General features: G+C 46.0%; 4 protein-coding genes across 21 annotated transcripts in view; 1 reads left to right on the plus strand and 3 right to left on the minus strand.

The window, feature by feature from the left end:
* CLASP1 (cytoplasmic linker associated protein 1) overlaps positions 1-670 on the minus strand; it is a 179,079-nt gene extending 178,409 nt beyond the window's left edge. For 2 of the 13 annotated variants that reach the window (XM_027636827.1, XM_027636824.1), the window contains exon 1: positions 480-669. The gene's annotated coding sequence lies outside the window, so the exon portion shown is untranslated. Of the gene's footprint in view, positions 1-479 lie in introns of all 13 variants that reach the window. The other 11 variants (XM_027636832.1, XM_027636837.1, XM_027636830.1 and 8 more) reach the window with 9 other exon arrangements.
* A 9,715-nt stretch (positions 671-10,385) lies between these two features.
* On the minus strand, positions 10,386-14,814 carry NIFK (nucleolar protein interacting with the FHA domain of MKI67). Its single transcript, XM_027636838.1, has 6 exons — positions 14,676-14,814; positions 14,456-14,581; positions 13,671-13,779; positions 12,783-12,994; positions 12,171-12,251; positions 10,386-10,968 (listed from the first exon to the last, which is right to left on the minus strand). The coding sequence occupies exons 1-6, from the start codon at positions 14,790-14,792 to the stop codon at positions 10,792-10,794; spliced, it is 822 nt and encodes a 273-aa protein (XP_027492639.1). The 5' UTR covers positions 14,793-14,814; the 3' UTR covers positions 10,386-10,791.
* A 240-nt stretch (positions 14,815-15,054) lies between these two features.
* TSN (translin) lies at positions 15,055-22,288 on the plus strand. Its single transcript, XM_027637263.1, has 6 exons — positions 15,055-15,188; positions 15,274-15,367; positions 18,818-18,914; positions 19,730-19,845; positions 20,328-20,407; positions 20,753-22,288. Exons 1-6 carry the CDS (start codon positions 15,123-15,125, stop codon positions 20,987-20,989), a joined length of 690 nt encoding a protein of 229 aa, XP_027493064.1. The 5' UTR covers positions 15,055-15,122; the 3' UTR covers positions 20,990-22,288.
* The window catches only part of LOC113944302, a 53,908-nt gene continuing 50,632 nt past the window's right edge, over positions 19,815-23,090 (minus strand). For all 6 annotated transcript variants that reach the window (XR_003526636.1, XR_003526635.1, XR_003526634.1 and 3 more), the window contains one exon: positions 19,815-19,910. The gene's annotated coding sequence lies outside the window, so the exon portion shown is untranslated. The remainder of the gene's footprint in view (positions 19,911-23,090) is intronic.

Consider the following 23,090-nt stretch of genomic DNA (forward strand, 5'->3'; position numbering starts at 1 on the left):
TGAGCCATCAAAACAGTTCATATGGGAGAGCTCTATGTGGAACAAATGGTTCATTTTCATTCATAACTTCTTGAAATAATAATGCCCTTCTCCTTGGCTCACAATTTTGGCACAGAAATTGTTTCTGGCAAGCTCTCTCCAAATAATCCTAGATTTTGTAATTTGTTCCTTTCCTCCCTCAGGTTTGAGAGCAATACATAAACTGCTGCTTTGAGTGAAGCCATCGGCACAGGCTGCACATAAGTTCTGGAAAAGGCTGCACAGATGTCAAGAGAAAGCTGGGGATATTAGTGCTTAAAAGGATGCCAGCTCTGGGTAAACTGAAAGCAGGTGATTACAAACCAGCTTTAGAAATTACCATGGTTCTCACCCCCAGGCAGTAGCTAATCTCCTGAGAGCCCTAACTGGCTAAGCACTACCCACACTAGAGATGCAACAGCTCTGCTTCACCTATTGTGGCTTCCCAGTCCCCATGTTACCATCACTCTGCACCCAGAGGAGGCACAGTCCCTGTGCCGTGCTTTCCCTCCCTCATTTGGCAGTTCTGCAACCAGGACTCCAGTTGTTTTCCCTGCTCTCATTTTGCACTACCGCAGCGGTAGTGGATCAAGGGTCAGACTTGATGATCTCGGAGGTCCCTTCCAACCCGGCTGATTCTATGACTCTGTGCTGTCTCCCAACTGCAGCTGATGACAGAGGTCACAGGTACATTAATAAAGGACCAATAATCCTTCCACTTCAGCTGGATCTGCTACAACTACAGGCAAAGTTCTCTCAGACACTAGATAGTTCCCTCTGTTCCCAAAATACCATCACAATCCATTTTGAGCAAGAAAATTGGATAAAGACCGAATAGTTCTAAGTTAGCTGAATTACGATAAGCAATATTTAATTTCATTTTAGTAAGAAGTCAATAATTGTGTATCACATTTGCTGTGAATTCTTTCTCTTCAGTATTGCAATAGAGAGGCATTTACTTTGGAGATTTCCTAATATTCCTTCTGATATAATTGTATGTTTGCCCTTTCTTCACAGATTCTTACTTTTGGTGATTTTACGGTCACTGTTTGACAGTGACCAACAGCCTAAAGCTTCATAAAGAAATGCTGAGAAATACATCTGGCGTAGTTTTTAAGTATTTTCTCCTCCCCTCCTAGATAACACTTGCATAGAAAATATGGTTTTTATTTTCTTTTTTGTTGCAAGACTTAGGGGACAACTGCAAAACTTAAAAGCTTCCTCACTGTGCAATTAATAAAAAGATTGTGGACACAGTCTTTTTCCATGTGTTTTCTTCACATTTTTATTATAAAACAGGTAAAGTCTGTGCACAGAAATAAATTTGTCACCTAATCAGCACTAATGTTTTGATTTTTTTTCTTGTTATTATGTGACTGTTTCCTTGGCTCCCTGCAAAGACTTTTAGAACAGTTTCTGCCTATATTTAAGATAACCAAATTGTTCCATGAGCAGTAGCACCAATGATGCTTAGTTTCCCACAGATCTGTGGTTTTTGTCCCTCTAATCTGCCCTGTTCTCTCAGCAGCCCTACCTTCCTGTGACAGTCCCCTCCAAGGGGACACAGGCAGCACAGTGTGTGGTTGTCCATGGCTGTGTACACATGCATGTCCAAGGGCAGCCTTCTGCCAAAGGGATCATACCATGCCTGAGCTCCCCTCCTGCCTTCCCCTGAGGCTGGCAATGATTATTTCTCTCTTCCAGTTCTCATGAAACTTGAGATTCTTTCCTCCCCCCTAAATGTTGAGAGGGAAAAAGGAGGGGGCTAGCCTGACAGCTGAATAGGAGCAGACAGACAGACTGATCACATAAGCCTCATTTTCATTGGAAAAAGAAGTCCAGAATACATTGTAACTTGAAAGCTTTCTTCAAATTTTTTAAAAAGGAGGTGAAGGCATTGTTCTGATTCTTGCCCTTCAGGTTTCTTAACATTAATCTCAGTATTCTTCAGTTCTGCTCAGATGAGGTTCTTGATTACCCTGTACAGTCCACTGACTTTCCCAGGGATATCCATCTGCTTAGTTCCAGCACACCTATGATAGATCTGCACATCCATTGCCTGTGATGGCTCTCAGTGGAAACCCACCATGAAGGCACATCAGGATACCCCAAGGGCAACCAGATCTAAGCTTCTGGATGGAATCCAATCTGCAGGGATAATTCAGCTTCCCCAAAGTTATTGTTAGGAAACAACTATGCTGTTGCTAACCAGTCCTTGGGGATTTATCCTGGGGTGCAGAAAGGACTCTCTAAATGAAGGAAACAGCAGTAACCACTGGAGGAGCTGCTACCATCACATGTGACTTCTTGACAAGGCCTTCACTACCAGTGGCTCAACAGCAGGCATTTGGCAATACCCTTATACATAGCATCCCTAAAAAAGGATACTTTTTACTATACTCTCATTTCTGAAAGATATCCGTTTACTTACCTGTCTCACACATGGATCTCCAAATCAGACTAGTGCAACAGAAAGGTAGGAACATCTGTCTCCTGAGAGGGTACTATTCCCAGTGAGGCAGCACGTATCTCTCTAATCAGTCCACCTGCAAAGCACTTTGTTCCCTGCTTGTTGAGCAGGTGTATGCCTATACACGTGCTAAACAAGTCCACCTGCAGGGTGAAACACAAGATGAACTTAGGGACATCTGCAGCAAGGGCACAGAAAGCTTTTAAGTAAGGGCAAAGCAAAGTCAGAAAGCTTTTTAAAATAAAGAAATATAAGACTAGCTTTCAATTACCCACATTGCTCTTTCAAACAAAAATCCAACAATAAAACAGAACTAGTGGGAAGTAGAGGGATGGACTGGCTCTATTTCAGCAGAAACACTGACTATGGCTGAGTGATCTGTCTTGCCCCTTTCTTCAGGGCCCTTTTGCATAAAATCTTTTCAGGAATCTGAGGGCCGAGTGCTCCAAGGAGAAATGTGTTTATTTAAGAATGACAGTATGATGATGTAGCTGCCCATGACAGCAGAGGACAGCAGCATCAAAACCTGGCTGTCCCTGAGTTGCTTCTCTAGAGTTTAGCACACCACCATGCAGACTTAGAAAGCCACATTTCCTTTATGTTCTGTCCCAACTTGACCACTTGCATGGCTGAGGGGGAGAACAGCTTCACTTGACTTGATGTAGCATTGCATCTCTCCCTTTGCCATCTCCTGGCACTTAAATCCCCTGAACACATCATCTGAACAGACTTGTGCAGTGCTAAGGAGAAGGCTGGACTGCTGCTGGCAGATAAATACCATGGGCCAACACAAGGAGAAGCCCAGGTACCCAGCTTCTGAGTGCTGTTGATCCCACCCTGGCATAGGCTCCTTGTGTGACTCATCTCTTCTACCACTCACCTGTTAAACAGGGAATGAACTCCTCATCCATACTGTGTGAGAACAAACACTGGAAACAGGGAAACAGTACTTCAGATCAACATCAAGTTTAGTAATTCTTCGTTCTTTCCTTTGCACATGACAGTTGTCACAGCCCCAGATCTGAGCACTTTCAGCTCACACAATGCGCTCCTCCACCGCTATCTTTAATTGGCACTTTCCTGCCAAGCCTCAGCGTTTTGCATCGGACTTTTTCCACGTGAGAGCTGCCACGAACAAAGCATCCCACTGACCCACTTAACTCCCACGTGAAGGCACATGAAGCTGCGCTTCAGTCACCAAACAGAAAAGAAAATGCAAAAGCAGGAGGTTTTGATTAAAGGGATGTGAGCAAATGGCTTCAAGGCTCATCGTGTGCACATGGGCACGTCTGCGCGTGCTCACTTCTTGCAGACATTTGGCCACCCAAGGAGAAACATCACGTACAAAGCAGGTAGTCTTCATGAAGTGTGATTTGGGTTTGATTAGAGATTTCCCATTGGCATGAAGGTCCTGTGAGCCAGGCAACATCCCCATGGGCCTCTTCCCCTGACCTGGAGTGACTGCCTCCAGGGAGGCAGGGAACAGTTCGTTCTCCCTGACCAAAACATCAAGGAAGGTACCAATTAGTGTTAATTGTGGAATTCTTTGTTTTGTGACCAGAGCCTGAGCTTAAACCCCCCAAAACTGAACACAGGCTACTGGCAACAATTTTCCACCATTTCTGAGCTGCATTAGAATTAATGCAGTAGCCTAGAAGATGATCTCTGGTCTTACCAAGGCATGGGCACTAGGTCTTGTATTTGTATCAGAGACTGTATTTTTCCTGGCTGCCCTCAGGCCCCTGGGAAGAGACGTTTACAGGTCAAACTTACAAGAGTCCTATTTTTGTCTTGCACTTAAATTTACATTAAACAACATTTCAGCCCCATTTCCTCTTCCCTCATAATTTCCCACTTACACTGTTTCAAATGGATTTACCTCTTCCTGTACTTGTTTTCCATAGTCATCTGCTGATGTTATTATATTTTGTTTCCACCACCCAAACACAATTATGCTCATATCTTCTTTTTTTTTTATACTTGCATATCACACGTGCACATACCTTAGCAGCATGGGTTCTTTTAATCTTTGAACAACATTTCCTTTTTATCCTCACCCAAATATTAAGCCAACTGGAAAGTGACACATCAAGGTTAGGAATGCAGTCTGCTCCTGACAAGGAAAAAACGCTGAGCTTTGCAAGAAAGGCTAAGTGGATTAAGATCCTTTCTAAAGATTAGGTCACCCTTCACCCCAAATGCAGATTTCTACTAAAATTAATGGAAGCTCTTGCAGAATGCAATGGGAGGGTTGACATTGAATGGCAACACAGCAAACATACACTGGCAGCTCACCCAAAACCAATTGTCCAAATCACCAACTCCAAATGAGTCTTAACAACCAACTGATTGATTCTACACTATATATTAACATGGTGGGATTTCATCTTGTAAAATTATGAGCTGATGGGGAAAAAAAGCTGAGCTAGTAGTTCTCAGGATAAAAACTTGGGCTGTGATTCATCTGGTTGCACTGACATTACACCAACAGACAGGTTTGCCTTAGGAGAATCCGTAATGACTCTCAAACTAGTCCCTTGCACTTGCATAGCTCTGGCCAGACCAGTAACAAAGCTCCAGCAGCTCCAAACCTGGAATTTGTTTTTCAGGATACAATTCAATAGAATGCACTTTAAGCAATGTCCAGTTAATAAATTGCAAACACCACATCTTTGTGTGGGATAGCTCAGGGAAAAGCCTTATAGATTTGTCTTACATTTCCTCTGCCCATTGTGTCTGGGCAGATGAACCCAGCCCTTGTAACAGGCAGACCTGCAAACATAGCCCAGCACCTGAAAATCACACCCGATCCCTTCCAGCTCTCACATCAATAGAAATAAAAATGCTATGGGCAACAAAGCAGCTGTGCTGCTGCTGCACAGCTGGCACATACTCTGCTCACCCCCCACTGCAGACTGCCTTCTGTGAGAAACAGTAACTGAGTACAGGAGCGAGAGGCAAAGTACTGCCTTCACTCTCAAAATGGTGCAATGCTTTCAGCCTTGCGAAGCCACTCTGACAGAAGCAACTTACTTCTCTGCTTTTTTTAAAAAAAACAACACACATGCAAACTTGCTGGGTTTGTGCAAGCCCTTGTGGGAAACTGGCAGCAACGCCACACTGCAGAGCAAGCAGCCTGATTTCCAGGTCTGTAGCTGCTCACCAAGCCTCCTCTCAGTCAGCACTGGAAAAATGCACAGAAAAAAACAGGGCAGGGCTTTCCAAAATCACGACCGTAAAATCCAGATTTTTTTTTTTCCTTCCTGTTCTTTAAAACAACAAGTTTCAAATCCAGGCCAGGCCCTAGACTCCATGTAATGGGTCAAGTGCAGGGTCAAACGTGCAACCAGGGAAAGGAAGTGACCCCAGTGCCTTACTGTCTCAAAGTCCTGCAGTGTTCATCCTCCCAATCCTGCCTGCTCTCTTCAGCAACAAATTTGAAGATAATTATAAACCAGCATTTTCTTCCTCATTCAGAGCCAAGATTTATGTAGGAGCTTCTGTGTAGTTTATCCTTTGCCAGCACAGAAGAGCCACATGAGTACTGACCACAACTAGTCCAAGGTTCCCAGGACAGTCAAGATCTCTGCCTCTGCCATATGCTTAATTAATGCTGGGTGGGAGAAGTGATGAGAGGCCTTGCTGTACTCTGCATGGGAGAAAGTGTTTCACTTTAAGAATTCTCACTCACACAGTTAGCCATTTCTTCAGCTTGCTCTGACAGCTGCTGGCCTTTGCGGGGAGGGATGTGCCTGCATTAGCCATGCCAGGCAGCAGCTCAGAATGGCCTCCCCACTGTTCCAGCAGCACCCTGGGGTGGTCCCCAACATGTCTCTGGCTAAGAAGGTGCAGATTATTGCTGCCTAGAGTTGAACATTTCAAGAATTTGGGGGTTAGATTGTAAAGTCAGGAAAACAGGATGTATTTGAACAGTGTCTTGGACAATGAAGGAGCCTGGTCCAAGAGGACTCATGGGTATTCCTGGAAAACACATAATGGAGATCGCATTCACTCTACTCCTGTTACTTGCTTGTCCAGCTTTCACCTGAAACACCCTGCCCAGGGCAGGGATGTGCACAGCACCTCACACAGCACAGCCCTACCCCAGGCAGCTGCATCCTACAGCAAAGTGAGAACCAAACATCCCAACACTCCAAAGGGAAAGCTGGGAGAGGGGGAATTTGCTAGAGGTACCCTCTGCCTCGCTGGTGCGTTACTCGAGAGGAGAGCGTGTCACCCCTCAGAGCCATGCCCAGGTCCTCCCTTGCACCATGAGCTATTTGCAGGCAGGTTTTAACCTTGTTCCTCAGGGCTGCAGCCTTTTGAAAAGCCAGGTATGCAAGCAAACAGGCTTGATACTGGCAAGAGCAAGTGTCACTTGCCCAGCCAGCTCTGCTCCTCCACTCTGATCATGAGCAAGCACCAGCACTTGGACCGTGGTTGCAGCACACTCCTTATGCTCTGTGCAGCCTGGGCATCCCACAGCACATCTGACAGGCAAAACAAGTAAGGAAACATAAAACTGCATCTTTAATTTTGAGCAGTCTAACATTGCCAATGCACCAGTGCCTTTTTCTTGAGAGGTGAACATTGGCTTCATCATTCCTTTCTCCCCTCTATCTCGCAGCCAATTCTGCTTTTCTCCCCCACCCTCCCCAACCCCCATATTTCTTATACTTCCAGTACTTCATGTGCTGGGAAATACTAAGCACTCTTAAAACCAGCTTCCCCTCCTGCAAAACAGAGAAATTAAAATAAATGAGTGTAAATTAGCAGGCTTGGCTAGCATGTGTTTTTGAAGCTTGAAAACAGTAATACATACGTAAGTGTTCAGCAAAACAGCTCCACAAAGTCATTCATTACTGAAAGGCAGAGAACTTGCAAGTCATGCCTTGAACCCACAGCCCCAACACTCCTAGCATCCCAGTAAAAACAACTCAGAGCCTGCCCTAAAATCAGTGGCCAGGAGGTTTGTGTTTGTCCAAGATGAATGATCAAACGACTGCAGAGATGAGAAAATAAAATCAGTGCAGGCACTGAGGCATAACTCATGACACAGCATGTCTGTCCACTTGCTATGGAAACTATGTTTGGCAAGTATCAGGTGTCTGAATTTCTGCTTACGTACATCTCCCTGGACAGCAGTATATTAATAACACAGGCAGCCTAAAAACAGAACCTATCACCAAGAAAAGCTGCCCTTCTGCCCAGAGTTCCTTGCTGTAGCCTGGATATTGTTGTGCTTTACTCAAACAAAACAGAATTTTGTTTCCTTGCTTTTCAGAACTGCCATCTAAGCTGATCTCAATTGAAGGAAGATGAACAAACAAAAGGAAGGGAAAGGAAAATTACAGCAGGAAGCAACCTTATTGTAAGCACAGCTTTCTTGAATGTCTTCCCATCAAGGCTCACACTGCTATGTGAACATGGAGAGTCAGCAGCAGCCAGGGTATTGGCTTAAAGGAACAAACCTGTCCAAGAGACCTGCAGAAGCCAAAGCCCCTGGAAGCTCATGCAGCCAGACAGGATAGCCCTGGCACTGCAAGCGGCATGAAAAGAATCCACTGAGTCAAACACAGAAGACAGCCACAAGTGGACACGGCAGGGGCAGAACAGTGGGCACAGAGAGGAGCACAGCAACAAAAGCAAAGCAGGAACAATGCAACTCTGGGTTCAAAATGCAGGCCAAAGGGTTGGAATGGGAAGCATAGGAAGGGGGATGTCCAGGCTTTGGTGAACAGGAAACTGCACTGGAGAAGTTACTCTAGATAAACTTAAGTTCTCTTAAGAGCATCTTTAACTCAACAGCCTAGGAAGGAGTAGCACCACAGAAATGGGCATATTTGATTAAGATCCATACCAGGTTTCTCATATGTTCTTAAACCTCGTTAGAGACACATGAGTCACACCAACGCAGCCAGTCACTCCAAACTGCCTGGACAAGACGGGTTTCTTCATACAGCCGACCGTCATTTCCCAGGAAACCTTGTCCTGCAGCATAAGTCCACAGCTGAGGCATGCTGCCCCCCGGTGTCAGGCTGTGCCCGAGAGATTCAGCTCCCGGCAGGAGAAAGTCCAGCCACATTTCTAGTTCTTCCTGACCCAACAGCCATCTTTATTGGCCCAACACAAAGTTAGGAACATGGATTTTAAAAGAAATTGCTTTTTTTTTTTCTGCTGCTCTCAGCTGTATGATGTCAAGCTAGAAGTTCTTGCAGAGCTGCACATCAGTTACGAACAGATAAGCAATTTCTGATCCCGTGTATCTCACATCTTAGCTGAGGATGTATTTTCCACAGATTTGAGGTGCAAGCACTGCCTGTTTCACATCAAACAATGCAGAGGGAAGAAAGCCTGCAGATGTACACAGCAACACTATTAAAAGGTAAGGAGTGTCCATGACCAGTGGGCCGGTGAACTGATTTCTCTGGCATGCCCAAGGTGACAAGTGTTTGACATAAAGACACACTCACCCAAGTGGCTTCCTCGACAGTTTAGGGTGACAACGGAGAATGGTCTAATTTGAGTCACCAAGAGAATGTTATTACAACCTCACAACTATTCAAGTGATCAGGATGGATAAATCAGGATTAGCCAGGCCAATTGTTTAGATTTGTCCTCCTCTGCCAGGACTCCAGTCTTAAAATAGCCAGGGAATTAGTGCCAGCCACCTACCTGAGCAGCCAGTTATTATCACCTGGGCTTTCCTCTGAAACCTTCTGCCAAACCTGACCTGCAGCCAACAGCAGCAGAGAGTGTTTAATCTCAGACAACAAAAGATCATGGCTAAGTAAGTGCCACAGAACCCAAACTGGAATTCCTACAGGTCTCAGATTTGCAATAAAATCCAAATTCTAAGTTCACAGTCAAACTGCCTTTTCAAACAGGACTGGATATCTGCCATCAGCTCTATGACAAGCTAGCTGGAACAAAAATAAATCTTAATGCAGAACAAAAAGCTACACTCAGTTCTCTGAATTCATACAAAACCTGCCTTCCCACTCCTGTTTCACCCACCCAGATGTTTATTGCAATATTGCAATGTGCTTATTGCCCCCTGAAGCAGAAGATACCCTTGTTTCATGCAGGCAGTGAAACTAAAATGCAGGGACGAGGTGCTGCAGGGACAACAGAACTGCCAATAGAACCCAGACTGCTCTGATTACTGATGCATCTTCTTAGAGCCTGGCTCACCCTAAGAACAGCTTTATCTAAGCTAGTTGTCACCATTTGCTCCTCTCTACAGCTCAGCAAGAAGCCCTCCTAAAAGCAGCCACACTTCGCAGGCCCTTGAATATTTTCTGAACCAGGCAACAGCACATTTGTGGCACACAAAACCCTGGAGCTACCTTTGCATGGCCAGCCCCGAGGTAAAGCAGTACGTCAGCAGGAGCCACCTGGGACCTCTGCAGAGTGAAATGCCTTTTACAGAAGTGGGTGAGGAATGAATGTGACTCTGGCTGAGCCACCAGCCACCAGCTCTGTCACCCTGTGGTGGGTGACACTCAAACACTAATCTTTGGCCTGCACAGTGAAAGGAATGGGAATCTTGAATGTGAGTGACTTGAGCCATCTGATTCTGTCTCTTCTCCCCATCTTCCTAATCCAAGGCCTTTCCAAGCTGTCTGCAACCACTCCATATTCTGGCAAAGGCAGTTTCCCAGGCATTGCTGAAAGTAGGGCTGAAAGGCACTGGCTTGCTCAGGCACTGTGGTATTCTACCTCTGCCCTAGACAGTACAGGCAGATCTTGACTAATCACAAACACGAGATGAAACTCATGGAATGTCTTCCTTGGGGGAAAAAAAAAATCTCTTGCCCTGTATTTGTCCAAAATGTGAGAATTCACAAGAAACACAGACAGTGGGTTAAACAGAAGAACCACTACCAGAGCCAACAAAGTTGAAAAATGGTGTTTTTTTTAATAACCTATCATTAATTATAAATCTAAGATACATTTGCTTTCCTCAGCAAGCTCTGAATGGACAGCCTCACATTTTCTTTCCAAATAGTGAGCACTAGAGTCAAGTTACAAAATTAACTGAAGGTTCCGGCACGACTGTAGCCATGTCACAGCACGGGCACTTGTGAGCACAAAGTCAAGAAAATCTTCAAAGGCAGAGAAGGCCATAGGTCTTCTGATGGCTACAGAAGAGGGGAGGATTTGTGAACAGTCCTTGCCTAGGAAAGACTAAACAGTCTAGTCAGGATGAACAGAGCCAGGGCAGCAGAACCACTAGAAGGTCCACCTCAACAGTTTTTAAGTTGAGGGAAAACACGGCTATAGCCCCTAAAATTTTAAGTCTATTTCTGTATATTCAGGTTCGGTCTTTTCCTTGGCTGCTTCTTTGGCCTCTGCACAGTGTTCTTAACACTGGCAGGGGGCAGTCGGAGAGTTACTTCATCATCCTCTGCATCATCATCCAGCTGAGCAGCTTTCCGGCGCTCGAGCACTGCAGGAGTACAGACTGGAGTAGGATCCTGAAGAGATCAGAAAAACATGATTCACTGCAAAGCCACCTGCCAGAGAAAGTTGTCACTGCTCCTGCACTACCACAAGGCATCTCAGTCCACCTCTCCTTCAGAATTTCCACATGTTAAGGAAAATTGGTTTTTTTTATAACCAGTTATTTTTTAGATGTTATTTCTTCAGACAAAAGTGTCACCTTCAAAAAAGTGTATGTAAAAGACAAATGTAAATTAATTTACATTTTCTAACAAGTCATTATGCACATTTGCTTTTTAAGCTTTGTATCTCCTGACTCAAAGCACCATGAAAGCCAAGAGGAAAAGAATCAGGGTGACGGGGGGAAGTATATCTGAGACTGGCACACAGAAATTCCACAATCAACCCCCCAGCAGAGCTGAAACATCCCATCTTTGTTATCTCAGTAAGACCTCAGAACTCAGCTGACAGAATGTACAAGTTATCCCTCACAATCAGCCATGTCCCAATTATTACAAGTAAATCCAGCAACATTCAAAATAAAACAAACAAACAAAAAAACCCAACTCACAACAGTGATGAAACAAAATCTTACAGACCTTTTTAGACTGTCAGTATCCCAAATCTCAGTCCTGATGACCTGAATTTCCCTTTCATCCTAATGCTGCTCTTAGCTGGCATTTGTTTCCAAAACACCAAATACCATGCCTGAATAGCACGGGGTAGAAGGGACAGCACAGTATGTAAATGGGGACACACTGCACTAGACTGTTCACAATTCAACCTCCTTTTTTCCAAAACAGGCTGATGCTGTAACACAGGGCAAACCAACAGCAGGATACCAGATCATTTCATACAGGTTAAAGCACAGGTGTAGGTGGTGTACAGGTGCCTGTCCCCAGCAGAGTGAGTGCTGAACAGCCAAGTTTGACAGCAGACCCACCACTACCTGGGGGCACCATGGGATGGGCATTGCTGGTTACAAGATACTGAGCAGAAGCCCTTGCTGCTGAACACTCCCATGGGAGAAAGAACCGAGATGATTCAACCGCCCTCCCTTGTTCAAGAGTGTTAATATATCTCAAAGGAGCTACTGGCACAAAAATCTCTCAAGCAAACAATGTCAAGGTTTTTGATATCAAGATGAAGATGCCAGTTGCAGACTTGAAACATCTGCCCTGGTGTGAATGGCAGAGTGTGGTACTGGACACCACCAGGACCAGTCAGTCCGTCTTACCTGGCTGGTCAAAGAAACGTTCAGTTTTGATTTCTTGGATGTTTTAACTTTTTTCCTCTCTTTGCAAAGGGCCTGTGTAGCCTAGGAAGTAAGACAGATTAGGTGGATCACTACAAACTTCCTTGTGTGAAGTTGCAAACAGTCACCTAACAGTTCACAGGTTTCTTTGTTACAGTAAATAGATTGACACAGAGGTGATCTGGTTTGAACAAAAACACCCAAAGCAACACAAGAAAAGCTGCTCCTGTGCATTTTTAAAACCACACCATGTTAAACAGCATTGCTTACAACTCAAGCTCTTGACCCAAGCCCCCTGCAGAGGAGTGACATCCCGGTTAGTGTGGGCAGGGTCTATGGATGGAAGCTCTGGGCTTGGGACCTGCCTTCAAACTCCACCCTGCCAAAGCCTCCCACAGGGCTCAGGCAAAGCCCCTGCTGCTCTCCAGTGAACTGCACTCCAGTACTAAGCCACAGAAGGTCTAACTGCTTGTACCTCCCCGAGGCTCCAGCACTTTTGCCAGTTCCACACAAGACAGGTGATTTTCTTGTATTTAGCACAGCCCTAGAAACACATTTTGCACAAAACACTCATGGAAATGGCGCCAAACTTACAAATCCTGGGAAGTCATAATCGAGCCCCTTTTCAGCCAGCCTCTTCCGTAAGAGCCTCTCCTTCCGCAGCAGGCGCTGTGTCATCCTGGCCTTCTCCACCAGGGAGCGGATCCTGTTGTACCGCCGGACCGCCGGCTGGGAAGGCTTCCGGAATATTTTGTCACAGCCTTTGAAGAGGTCCTCATGGACCCTTTCAGGAGGTAAGAACTGACCTGCACCACAAACACGGGACAGGAGGTCACAGCAGAGCTCCCCTTCCCCCCAGACACACCCACACAACGCCGCTCACTCCTTGTGACAACGCTGTCAGCGGTGCAGCATCTGAGCAACACAGAACATGTAACTGAACACTCAGTCACTGGGAGAACTGATGAAGGATGGATGGAAAGAACACTTCAGTTTCACCCAGAGAAATCACAGATAATTGTTTTACAACAACACACAGCTCATAATTCTTTACAAAGCAAGTGTTACTGTCACCGCATCTGAGAAACTCACTGATTTCATTAATCTTGTAATCAAAAAAGCCCCTTATGTCTGACCTTACAGACAACAGCTGCAACAGTTACAAACAACGAGGAGTTTCCACATTTGCTGCCTCCACAGCAAACCCAACCATTCCCTGAGATTTCAGGTTACAGAATCACACCGTGAGCATTATCAGCCCAGAGTTAAAAACAGCAGTGCTGACCAAAGGGCTGCGGAGAATCTTCTTTATACATGAAGAAAAGAAAGGAAGGAAGGATGGCTTAATCCCACAGAAAATACTTCTGGGAAAAAACTTCATAAAAAACCCCTAAGGTTCTATGAACAGTCTGAAAAAAATAGCGGAAATACCTCCGAATTTCCTTTCCCCATTAGAGGACTTACACTTCAGCTTATACTTACACTTGAGCAGTCTTTCAGAAAACAGGTAGTTGTTCATTGTGTCTGCAACAATCTTGGCCACGTCATCACACTCAAACTCTATAAATGCGTAGCCTTTGCTGCCTCCAGTCTGTGAGTGACGACAGAGATAAACCTGAAACAATGCTTTGGTACCCGAAAAGCTCTATCAAAATTATTTTATTCTCTCAAAGTCATAACCCCTCACCAGCTAAACACAAGTAATTTCAAAAAGTTCAGTGAAATAACGAAAAGCACCAGGTTTAGGCCTAAATTGGTATTATGTTATTTGTAAAATACGTGTTTGTACATGAAATAAACAGCTCACCAGCACATACTTGTTAAAAAACACAGCTGCCCCTCACGGCTACTGTTTTGCTTATACAGCAGCCTCATAACGTGATGGCAAATCCAGAAACGAGAAGAATAATTGAACACAAAGCAACAAGAAACCTAGAGCAGAATAGTGACGTTTCGCGACGTCTCACGAACTGGTGCGCTCTGGCAACATCCCCCACAGGAGAGAATTTACTTACGGAAAACGGGCCGCAGGAGTCGCGGCCGAGCCGCCCGTGCGCGGTCGGGGGCAGAGCCCGGCGCTACCGGGAACGCCGCGTCCCACGTGGGGCACAGGCGGAGGGGGCTGCGGAGGAGCCTCCGGGCGTGGCCGCTGGCTCAAGGAGGGAGCCCGGGTGTTACAGAGCCCGCCCGGTCCAGCCGCAGGCGACCGGGTTTGAGGGCTCCGCCGCCCGGCCCGGCTCGGGCGGCAGCCGCAGTTTCTCACTCACCTTCTTACTCCTGGAGAGCCGGAGCCGCGTCACCGTCCCGAACTGCCCGAAGTACTCGCGGAGCTGCGGCTCGCAGAGGCCCCGCGGGAGGTGCCCCACGAACACCACGCCGGGCGTCAGCTCCTCCTGCGGGCACAGCGCGGCCGCGTCAGACCGAGAGGGGACCCGCCCCGCCGCGCCGCGCCACCCCCGCCGCGCCGCGCCGCGCCGCGCCACTCACCTTGGCCGCCCGCTTGTTGCGGGACCGCTGCACCTTCTGCTGGAACTCGCGCTGCAGCCGCGGCTCCAGCGCCAGGAGCGGCGGGGCCTTCACGGCCTCAGCCGCCGTGTCCGCCATGCTGCCTCCGCCGGAAGGGCGTCACTGCTCTCGCGCCGGCGCCGCGCGGCCGGACGCCGTCTCCCAGCAACGAGGCCCTCGCGCGGCCCCGCCGGGCCCGGCCCGGCCCCGCCGCTCCGGGACGCGCACACGGGCACGGACACCAGCACCGCCGGGGCCAGCGACTCCCTCCCCGGGGACACCAGTTCTCTCCCTGGGTCGGGCAGCGCGCCCGAGCCGCCCCTCCCGGCTGCTCGGGCCGTTCAGGCGGTGCGCGGGCAGCCCGTCGCGGGCGCTGAGGCGGCGCGCGGGGCGGCGAGAGGCCCCGCGGGCGGGAGAGGCGGCGCCGCCATGTCGGTGAGCGACATGTTCGCGGCGCTGCAGGGAGCGCTCGGCCAGGACCAGGACATCCGAGAGGTGCCGGGGGGCACGGGAGAGGGCCGGGGCGGGCGCCGGGAGGGGCTGGGGCGGTGGCGCGGCTGACGGCGCGCTGTGCCCACAGGAGATCCGGAAGGTGGTGCAGGCGCTGGAGCAGACGGCGCGGGAGATCCTGACGCTGTTGCAGGGCGTGCACCAGGGGCCCGGCTTCCAGCACAGTGAGTGCCGCTGCGCCTGCCCCGGGCCGCGGGGGGAGGGTTTCAAGCCAGACAAGTAACAAAGCTGTCGTTCAGCCCTAGGGAGCACCGTTCTCTCTTTTTCTCTGCTCCCATCTCAGTGCAGAGCAACATGTTCTTTTCTAGGTGTTCACTTCCTGGGATGCTGAAGTGGCTGTTGGGTATCTCTCTAAGTGATGTGTGCATGGATTGTTCTATCATCACTCGTTGGGCCTTTGTATCAGTTGGGCCTCTTCCCAGCCGTTCACCCCACACCCCAAAAATTTGCGGTCCTGAAAGCTCTGAGGGTGCTCAGGGTAGACTGGGAAGGGCCTGGGCTTTAATCTGATTTGTACAAAACATTCTCTGTGTGTGTGTAAAATCTACCTAATGTTGCAAAATACAAATGGAATTTGCAAAGGCCGAAAAAGCAGGAGCTGTCCTTGCTGCATGTTTGGGTGGTAGCAAGAATTGTTCTGCTGTTTTTGAGGTTTGGGTCGTGCCTAGCCTAGTTCCAGGCTCTCAGTTCAAATTTGTTTTAAAATGTTTGACAGAATGTTTCAGGGCCAGCCCGTTTCCTCCAGGCCATGAGAGCAGCACTGCTGGTGTCAGATGTGCTCTTTCGGCTCCCCCGTTTCTCAGCTCACTGGTGAAACTACTGGAATAAACTTACATATGTGACTTAAAAGCATTTTTTTTTCTAGTCAGCATTTCCTGAGAAGAAGCAACTATTCTGACTTCGCTGGAAACTCTTGAGAGGAATTTGGGCAGGCCACCCTCCGAAGGTGAATAGAACAAGCCTCCCCAGGTGCTGTTTTATTCACCTGCAGAGCTGACTGCTTGTTTTCAGCCTGATGTTCACCAGGACACTCCTGCTGGAGCTGGAGGCCTGGAATTCCTCTTGCCTCAGAGAGGGTCTGTGTTTAGTAACACTTGAGGTTTGACCTATGCTGTCAAGTGCAAGTTCTACCTGCTTGGGAAATCTGGCAGTGCTGGAAGTCAGAACTGTTGATTGGTTATTTAGACAAGCAGACAGTTTTATAAGCTGTGAAAACCCATGGATGTTATGTGGATGACAACTTCAGGGGCTGTTTTCCTGCACTTAATTTTAATTCCTGGACAGAGCTGGTCCTGGAACTTGCAGAGTCTGAGAAGAGATTTGGAAGAGTTGAAGAAAAAAAAAATAAAATAAAAACCAAACAAAACCCTCCAACCCAAGCCAAAGACCCAAAGCCTCAGTTTATAGTTCTTGTAATATCAAAAATAATGAATTCATGCTTAATAGGTTAGGAGTTAACTCACGGTAACAGACCTGTCAGTTTGTCATCAGTTACCAGTGTAGTAAAGAAAGTTAATAAATGTTTAGATTGATAAAGGTTTACAGCAGAATAATAGAGTGCAAATTAACAGAAGCATTGTTGGGGGAGAACAGCACCTGTCAGATGTCATGTGCTCAGACTACAGTTTTATTTGATAGTAGCTGTAGTTCTGCAGTGTAAGTACCTTAAATGTCTGTTTGGCTTCCTACAGCATCTTGTTGTTTGAGTCAGTACTGTGTTTTTACAAAGAAACTAGAATGATTAGGAGATTAAAAAGGGATAAACAACGACTCCTGTAACTATGAAAGAGAGGGTTATTCTCACTGCAGCAGAGTTCTGGTTGTACTTTGTAACGTGAAGATTTTTTTAGCCTTACACTTACTTATTCCAAGATGTAAGGAAAACTTAACACTATTAATAAACTATGTTGAACTAGAAAAATATTAAAATATAAATAAAATATACTAACTAATAATAAAAAGGTCAAAAATACTATTAATTACTGCAAGTTCACAAGTGACAGAGTTACTAATGCTGAGTAACTGCAGCTGTGTTGCTCTGAATTGCAGCTGCAGTTGGTGCAGCTCCAGCAGAAGCCATTCTGCCAGTTATTGCTTGTGCCAGTGTAAGTGGGAGAAGATTTCCTTCCTCCTGCAGCCTCCTGGTTCCTTTGTTTATTCCTGCATCATCAACTGAGGGGGAGTGATGAAAACTCAGGGAAACAACAGACAGTCAGTGAGAACAGGGAAGGGTTTGCACGAGCAATCTGTCCTAAGGGTAAGTGGTGGTGTGAGCTCTGTCAATAGAAACATGGCATGGTTGGAAGTTTGATGGAGGACAGTTCCCCATACCAGCCAGGGGCTTTTAAAAGGACATCTTGCATAAGCTTCCTTGACTCCCTGTCCAAAATGGAGTTTGAGAACTGCTCAGAAAGTTGCCCAGGGCAGTGTGAGCCTGCTGGTAGCTGATGTCAGCCAGGGTGACAAGCAGGGTCTCCAGAGCCTGGCAGCCACCTCAGTGTCTTTGCTCTCAAAACAGCAACATCAGTGGTGATACCTGTACAAGGATAGTTTGAATTTGGGGGTTATGTGTCTGTCGTTGGGCACTTCTGTCTAAACCTTTACAGTTAATTTTACAGTTAATTGTTTATTTTTGTCACAGGTTTCCTGTGTTAGAAGCCAAAATGCAAATGTGTTCCTTACTCTGTCCCCCCTGGCTATGTGACAGCTCACGACAGAGGCAGCCCTTAGCTCTCAGTGAGCTTCACATGGGTCTTTCATCCTGGCTGCCACACAGAGCACTCACACCTTCTGCTTCCTGAAGCTTTTATTTTTTCCCATGTTATTCTCCATCCCTTTTTTCTTTAAACAGAAATTATGTTTTATTAACTGAAAGAAATTTTATAAACACGCTTAAGTGACATCTACTAGGGCTTGTTTGATAAAAACCATCACAGCTTTCAGGTTTAGCTTCTGTGGATCTTGTGTGAATAATCCTGGCTTTTACACGTGCAGGAGAGCCTGTCAGGTTGATCTTTGGCCTTCCTTGGTCCGTGGCCAGGATTTGTGAGAGGGCTGCAGTTAAGAAGTTCTGGTCTAACTCCTCTGGTCGGTCGCTGGTGCTGCTGGTGCAGCGTGGCTGTAACTCCTGCTGGCAAACGGGAGGTGGCAGTGGGTGGTATGGAAACGAAATCGTTGCTCTGCAGAGGGTAACACACACCGGACAGACTGAAACCCAGTTTCTGCAAATACATCATTAAAAAGCAGGAAATGCAGTTACCTGGAGGGATGTTGCACCTCACATAACCTAACTCTGATCGATAAGAAAAAAATAGGATAAGATTTTAATGTGGAGAAAGAAAAGTTGCTGTTCCATTGACTGTATGACTCAGAAGACCCAGAGCAGATCAGACAGCCTGGAACTCAGGATTCTTTCTCCTTTACCTCTGTGGTTCATGGTGTGAAAGAAATACTTCTTAGATGGATTCCAAGGGTCAGTAGCTGTCTTGGACAACAAAGAAGCACAAATGGCACTGTCTACACTAGAAAACCTTGCTTACAAACCCCTGGTCTCTGTCAAGTATCCATTTCCTGAATATACTCATTCCCTGAATGCTGTGCTGTTTCTTTTTCAGTCCCAAAGAAATGTCAGAAGGCTCGTGAGCACTTTAGTACAGTGAGGACACAGATGGAGTCTCTGAAGACCAAATTTCCTGCTGATCAGTATTACAGGTGCGCAGGATCACACCCAGCCAGACACAGACATATATGGGAATTACCTGGGCATTTGGCATCATTGCTGTGGAACAGTGATTTAAAGGTGTATGGGCTGAATGCTTCTTTCTCTTTGAAAAGTAAATCATGATAGACAAGTATGAGGTTTTTGTCAATAGATAAAAAAATGCTTTTGCTCAAACACTATTACTTTTCACAAAGAATACTCAGTATTAAATTATTTTTCTAGAAACTTTCTTTAAAAAAAAAAAAGAAAGCTGAAGAAATTGATTATCTGTTGGAGCGACCCTTGTATCTGGGAGCTGAGCATTTGCTGCTCCCTTAATTTCAGTTAAGTTGTTCGGTTTGGGGCATTTCTGGAAGCAGAGCTCTAAATCTGTCATGAAATGGCTGTTTGGTTGTGCAGACACTAGATGAACTTGTCACCTGTGTGTTTTGTTGCTGCCAGAAGGGGACAGTGTCTGGCAAGAACATTTCAAAGAGCAAGGATCTTGTCAGCTCAGATCTGCTGAGAGAAGGTGGGAGGGAAAGCCTTGACTGTCTGTGGGCACCCCGACCTGGAAAACTCTGGGAGCTGAGTTAGGTGTGTGAGAGGGACAAGCAAATGCGAGTGTCTGGCTGGTAACCTGGGGATGGAGTTCTGGGGTACCAAGGAGATGGTTTTCAGCTGGTGTCATTTTGTTAAGCCCAGAATACTGCAAAATGCTGTGTAAAGGTAGAAAACACAATGCACACATAATGTGTGCCTGTTGCCTAATGCTCCAGTAACAGACATTACTTATTTATACCTTCACTTGGTGTTTCTTCTGCAGATTTCATGAGCACTGGAGGTTTGTGCTTCAGCGGTTGGTGTTTCTGGCAGCGTTCGTAGTCTACTTGGAGTCAGAAACATTAGTGACTCGAGAAGCTGTTGCAGAAATACTTGGGAGTAAGTTAATCCTGTAATTAATAAATTCTCCATCAATGAAGGCCATCCATTCAAATTGTGTCGATCTACCAAAAGAGTAGCACAAGGATGTGAGCTTACTTTTTTAACTTTTTGCTTTTAGTGTTCAAAAAGGGTGGAAAACATTAAATTCTTTGCCATGAAAGAATTGTGTCACCGCGGAGCAAAAGATTTGAAAAAACATAAGGAAAATACATCTTGTATATTGATGTAAATTCAGTTATTCTCTTGGATTGATTATAACCTCTTGCACTGCCACCTGAGGACGTACAAGATGCTGAATAAAAATGCTGAGGAGAGGCAGTAATTTAATCATACATACAGGAAAATGCTGACTTTTATTTTGAAATAATATTTCATAAATTTGATATTTCAAATTACCTCCAGTAAACAAATGCAATTTCAGCTGGCTGGGTTTTGGTCATGCTCAGCATCACCTGATCACCACTCTGTTTTTGTCTCAGTTGAAGCTGATCGAGAGCGGGGCTTTCACCTGGACATTGAAGACTATCTTTCTGGTGTATTAACTCTCGCCAGTGAGCTGGTAAGGAAGATACTCATGCATGTTTTTGGATTGAAACTGACATAAAACCCCAAAGTAATGTATTTTTTAGCTTTCCCAAATTGTTCTGGAAGTTCTGGTACACACCACCTTGATCTGAACTTCTAGCAAGATGCTTCTCTGCATGTTCCTCACTGATACTTTCAAGATTTACATTAGTCATTTGATTGAAAATCCAGAGTTACGGGCAGCAAAAAGGTAGATCTAAGTATAAATAATCTGACTGCCTGAACACAGGTGCTTCATTTGGTAAAGCAGCTGATGGGGACAGTGGTGTGATTTGGGTGGGTGCTCTGCCAACGTTCTCCGGTGTGTCTCCTCTCACAGGCCAGGCTGGCAGTGAACAGTGTCACAGCCGGTGACTATTCCCGCCCTCTCCGCATCTCAGCCTTTATCAACGAGCTGGATTCTGGTTTCCGTCTCCTCAACCTGAAGAACGACTCTCTGAGGAAACGCTACGATGGCCTGAAATACGATGTCAAGAAGATCGAGGAAGTGGTTTATGACTTGTCGATCAGAGGACTCAATAAGGAGGCCACAGTTGGTGCAGGCGGAGAGAAATGAAGGATGCTCATTTGAACAGCATCATCGATTACCTCAGATGGTTGCCAATTTAGGAAGTATCTAGTGAAGCCTTCCTACAGTAGTTTAGAAGAACTGCAGCTCAAAGCTGCTCTCTATTTTCTTACAAAAGGTGTGGTACAGGTGTTAGATGTTTTGTAAAATCATGTCTAAATTAGGGCAGGAGGCTCTCTGTTTCCAGTGGAATTCCCCTGTCAGACACACGGTGCTGTTCAGTGCACAGCAGCAATAGTCAGTAACTCCCATGAGCTGATTCCCATTAGTTCTGTAGTGTAGCTTCCCTGCTCCAGCAGTCAGGTGCTGTGGCTGTGGCTGCTCACACACCTTCAAAGACGTGTGCACAGCACACACCTCAGTGCAGATACACAGGATGTTTTAAAAAACACAGTGTGTAAATATCTACTTTTTTTTAAGACTTTTTTTTTTTTTGCCTTTTTGTTTCTTAAATTTTCACCTAGGTAAGTTGAACAGATTTGCATAACCATTTACTAACCAGATCTTTTTAAATGGTTTCTGTATCCCCCTTAATTGAGAAATTAGTGAAAATATTCCTGAGAATTCCTCCATTGGAACTGGTGTCTGGCACATCTCTCTCTTTCTCTCTCTGTCACTTTTATCTTTCCTCCTAGATTTCAGTTACCATGGAGAGCAAGGTTTTCTCAAAGGCCTGCTTTCTCTATCTGATATTTTTTTTACTGACATGAGTAAATGCTGAGTTTGAATATGATCATTTGCCTCAAGAACTCAGTCTAACCAATTTTTTAATGTTTTTTTTAACTTCCAAGATTTCTGAATAGAGAAGCATCTGAGTTGTAACAACCTGTACAGGCCACAACTGTACCCTTGTCCTGAGATTAAAAAAACCCCAAAACTATAGTTTGTGTAGTAAAATGTTTGTATCTTGAGAAAAGGGCAAATTACTGGTTTCAGATAATTCCATGTAAGGTGTTTGCAAACACCAACAGCTTCTTTCACCTGTCTAAGTGGAAAGACTCATGGCTCCCAGTGTGCTTTTTCTCTTCTCCTGAATGAGTTTTTCCATTCTCCTACTTCTGGTGGTGCAAGAGGGTCAAGGAGAACAAATAACTTCTGTAGGAGGAGTAATACTTCCAGAGGATGAACATAAACAGTAAAGTTTATGTGGGGTTTGTTAGTGTTTCAGTTTGTTAGCAAAGATTTACCACGGTTTCAGTTAGGGGGGTTTATTTGTTTATTGGAAAAAAATGGTTTCTTGGTTATTTTGGCCAATAAAATGTGTTCTTTGATTTTGGCCGTTTGGTACCTCTGTCTGTTGTCTGATCACCTGCTGTTGTTTGCTTCCCTTCCTGGGACCCTGTTCTGATAACTGGCATTTAAGTTATACCCAGATGGTAATATCCCTCTTTCACAACTGAAGAAAATGAGGGTGTAACTTCCTGAGTCCTATGGCAATGAGACCAGCTTTCAAAGTATTTCTTTGTTCTTGCCCTGTGCCACTGTTTGCACCTTTCTGGATTTAACTGTGGAGGTGGGAGGAAGGAAGGAGCTTAAGCCAGTTTTGCTGCCAAAACCAGAGACGTGGGGTGAAACAACACACGGAGGCTCTGAGACACAGCTGTGGAGATCAGGGTCACACAGGAAATGTGTGGGAGCAGGGGAATAAGAGAGAAGTTTCCTGAGCACCAGTTTGGGGTGTCTCGGGTTGGAGGACTCCTGGCATGTGGAACTGGGATGTGAGGCCACGTGGCAGGGCAGGTTTCTGGTTGCAGGGCTGGTGTTAATTAAGGCTTTGTCATGGCTTATGTACTCCAATTGCATTTGGTCATGCAACAGATCTGCTTCCTGACACAGGATCCCATGTGCCTAATGCAGCTTATCAGTACATCCCAGATCTGCCAGCTCTTGCATTTCTCAGTGTTTTCCAAGAGCTGGGTGGACATAGAGCAGTGTCCACAGCAGTGCTGTGTCACAGGTGCAGGGACCATGGGAGGGACAACTGGAAGAGCAAGTCTCTTACTTAGGGCTTAAGAGGTGCAAAGTGTGGGATCTTCACTGCTCTGTGAAGAGCAAGTGCCTAAGAAAGAGACACTCCTGTGTTGTGTTC

This window comes from Corapipo altera, unplaced genomic scaffold, assembly GCF_003945725.1.
Source record: "Corapipo altera isolate COAL_440 unplaced genomic scaffold, ASM394572v1 45, whole genome shotgun sequence".
Taxonomy (NCBI): Eukaryota; Metazoa; Chordata; class Aves; order Passeriformes; family Pipridae; genus Corapipo; species Corapipo altera.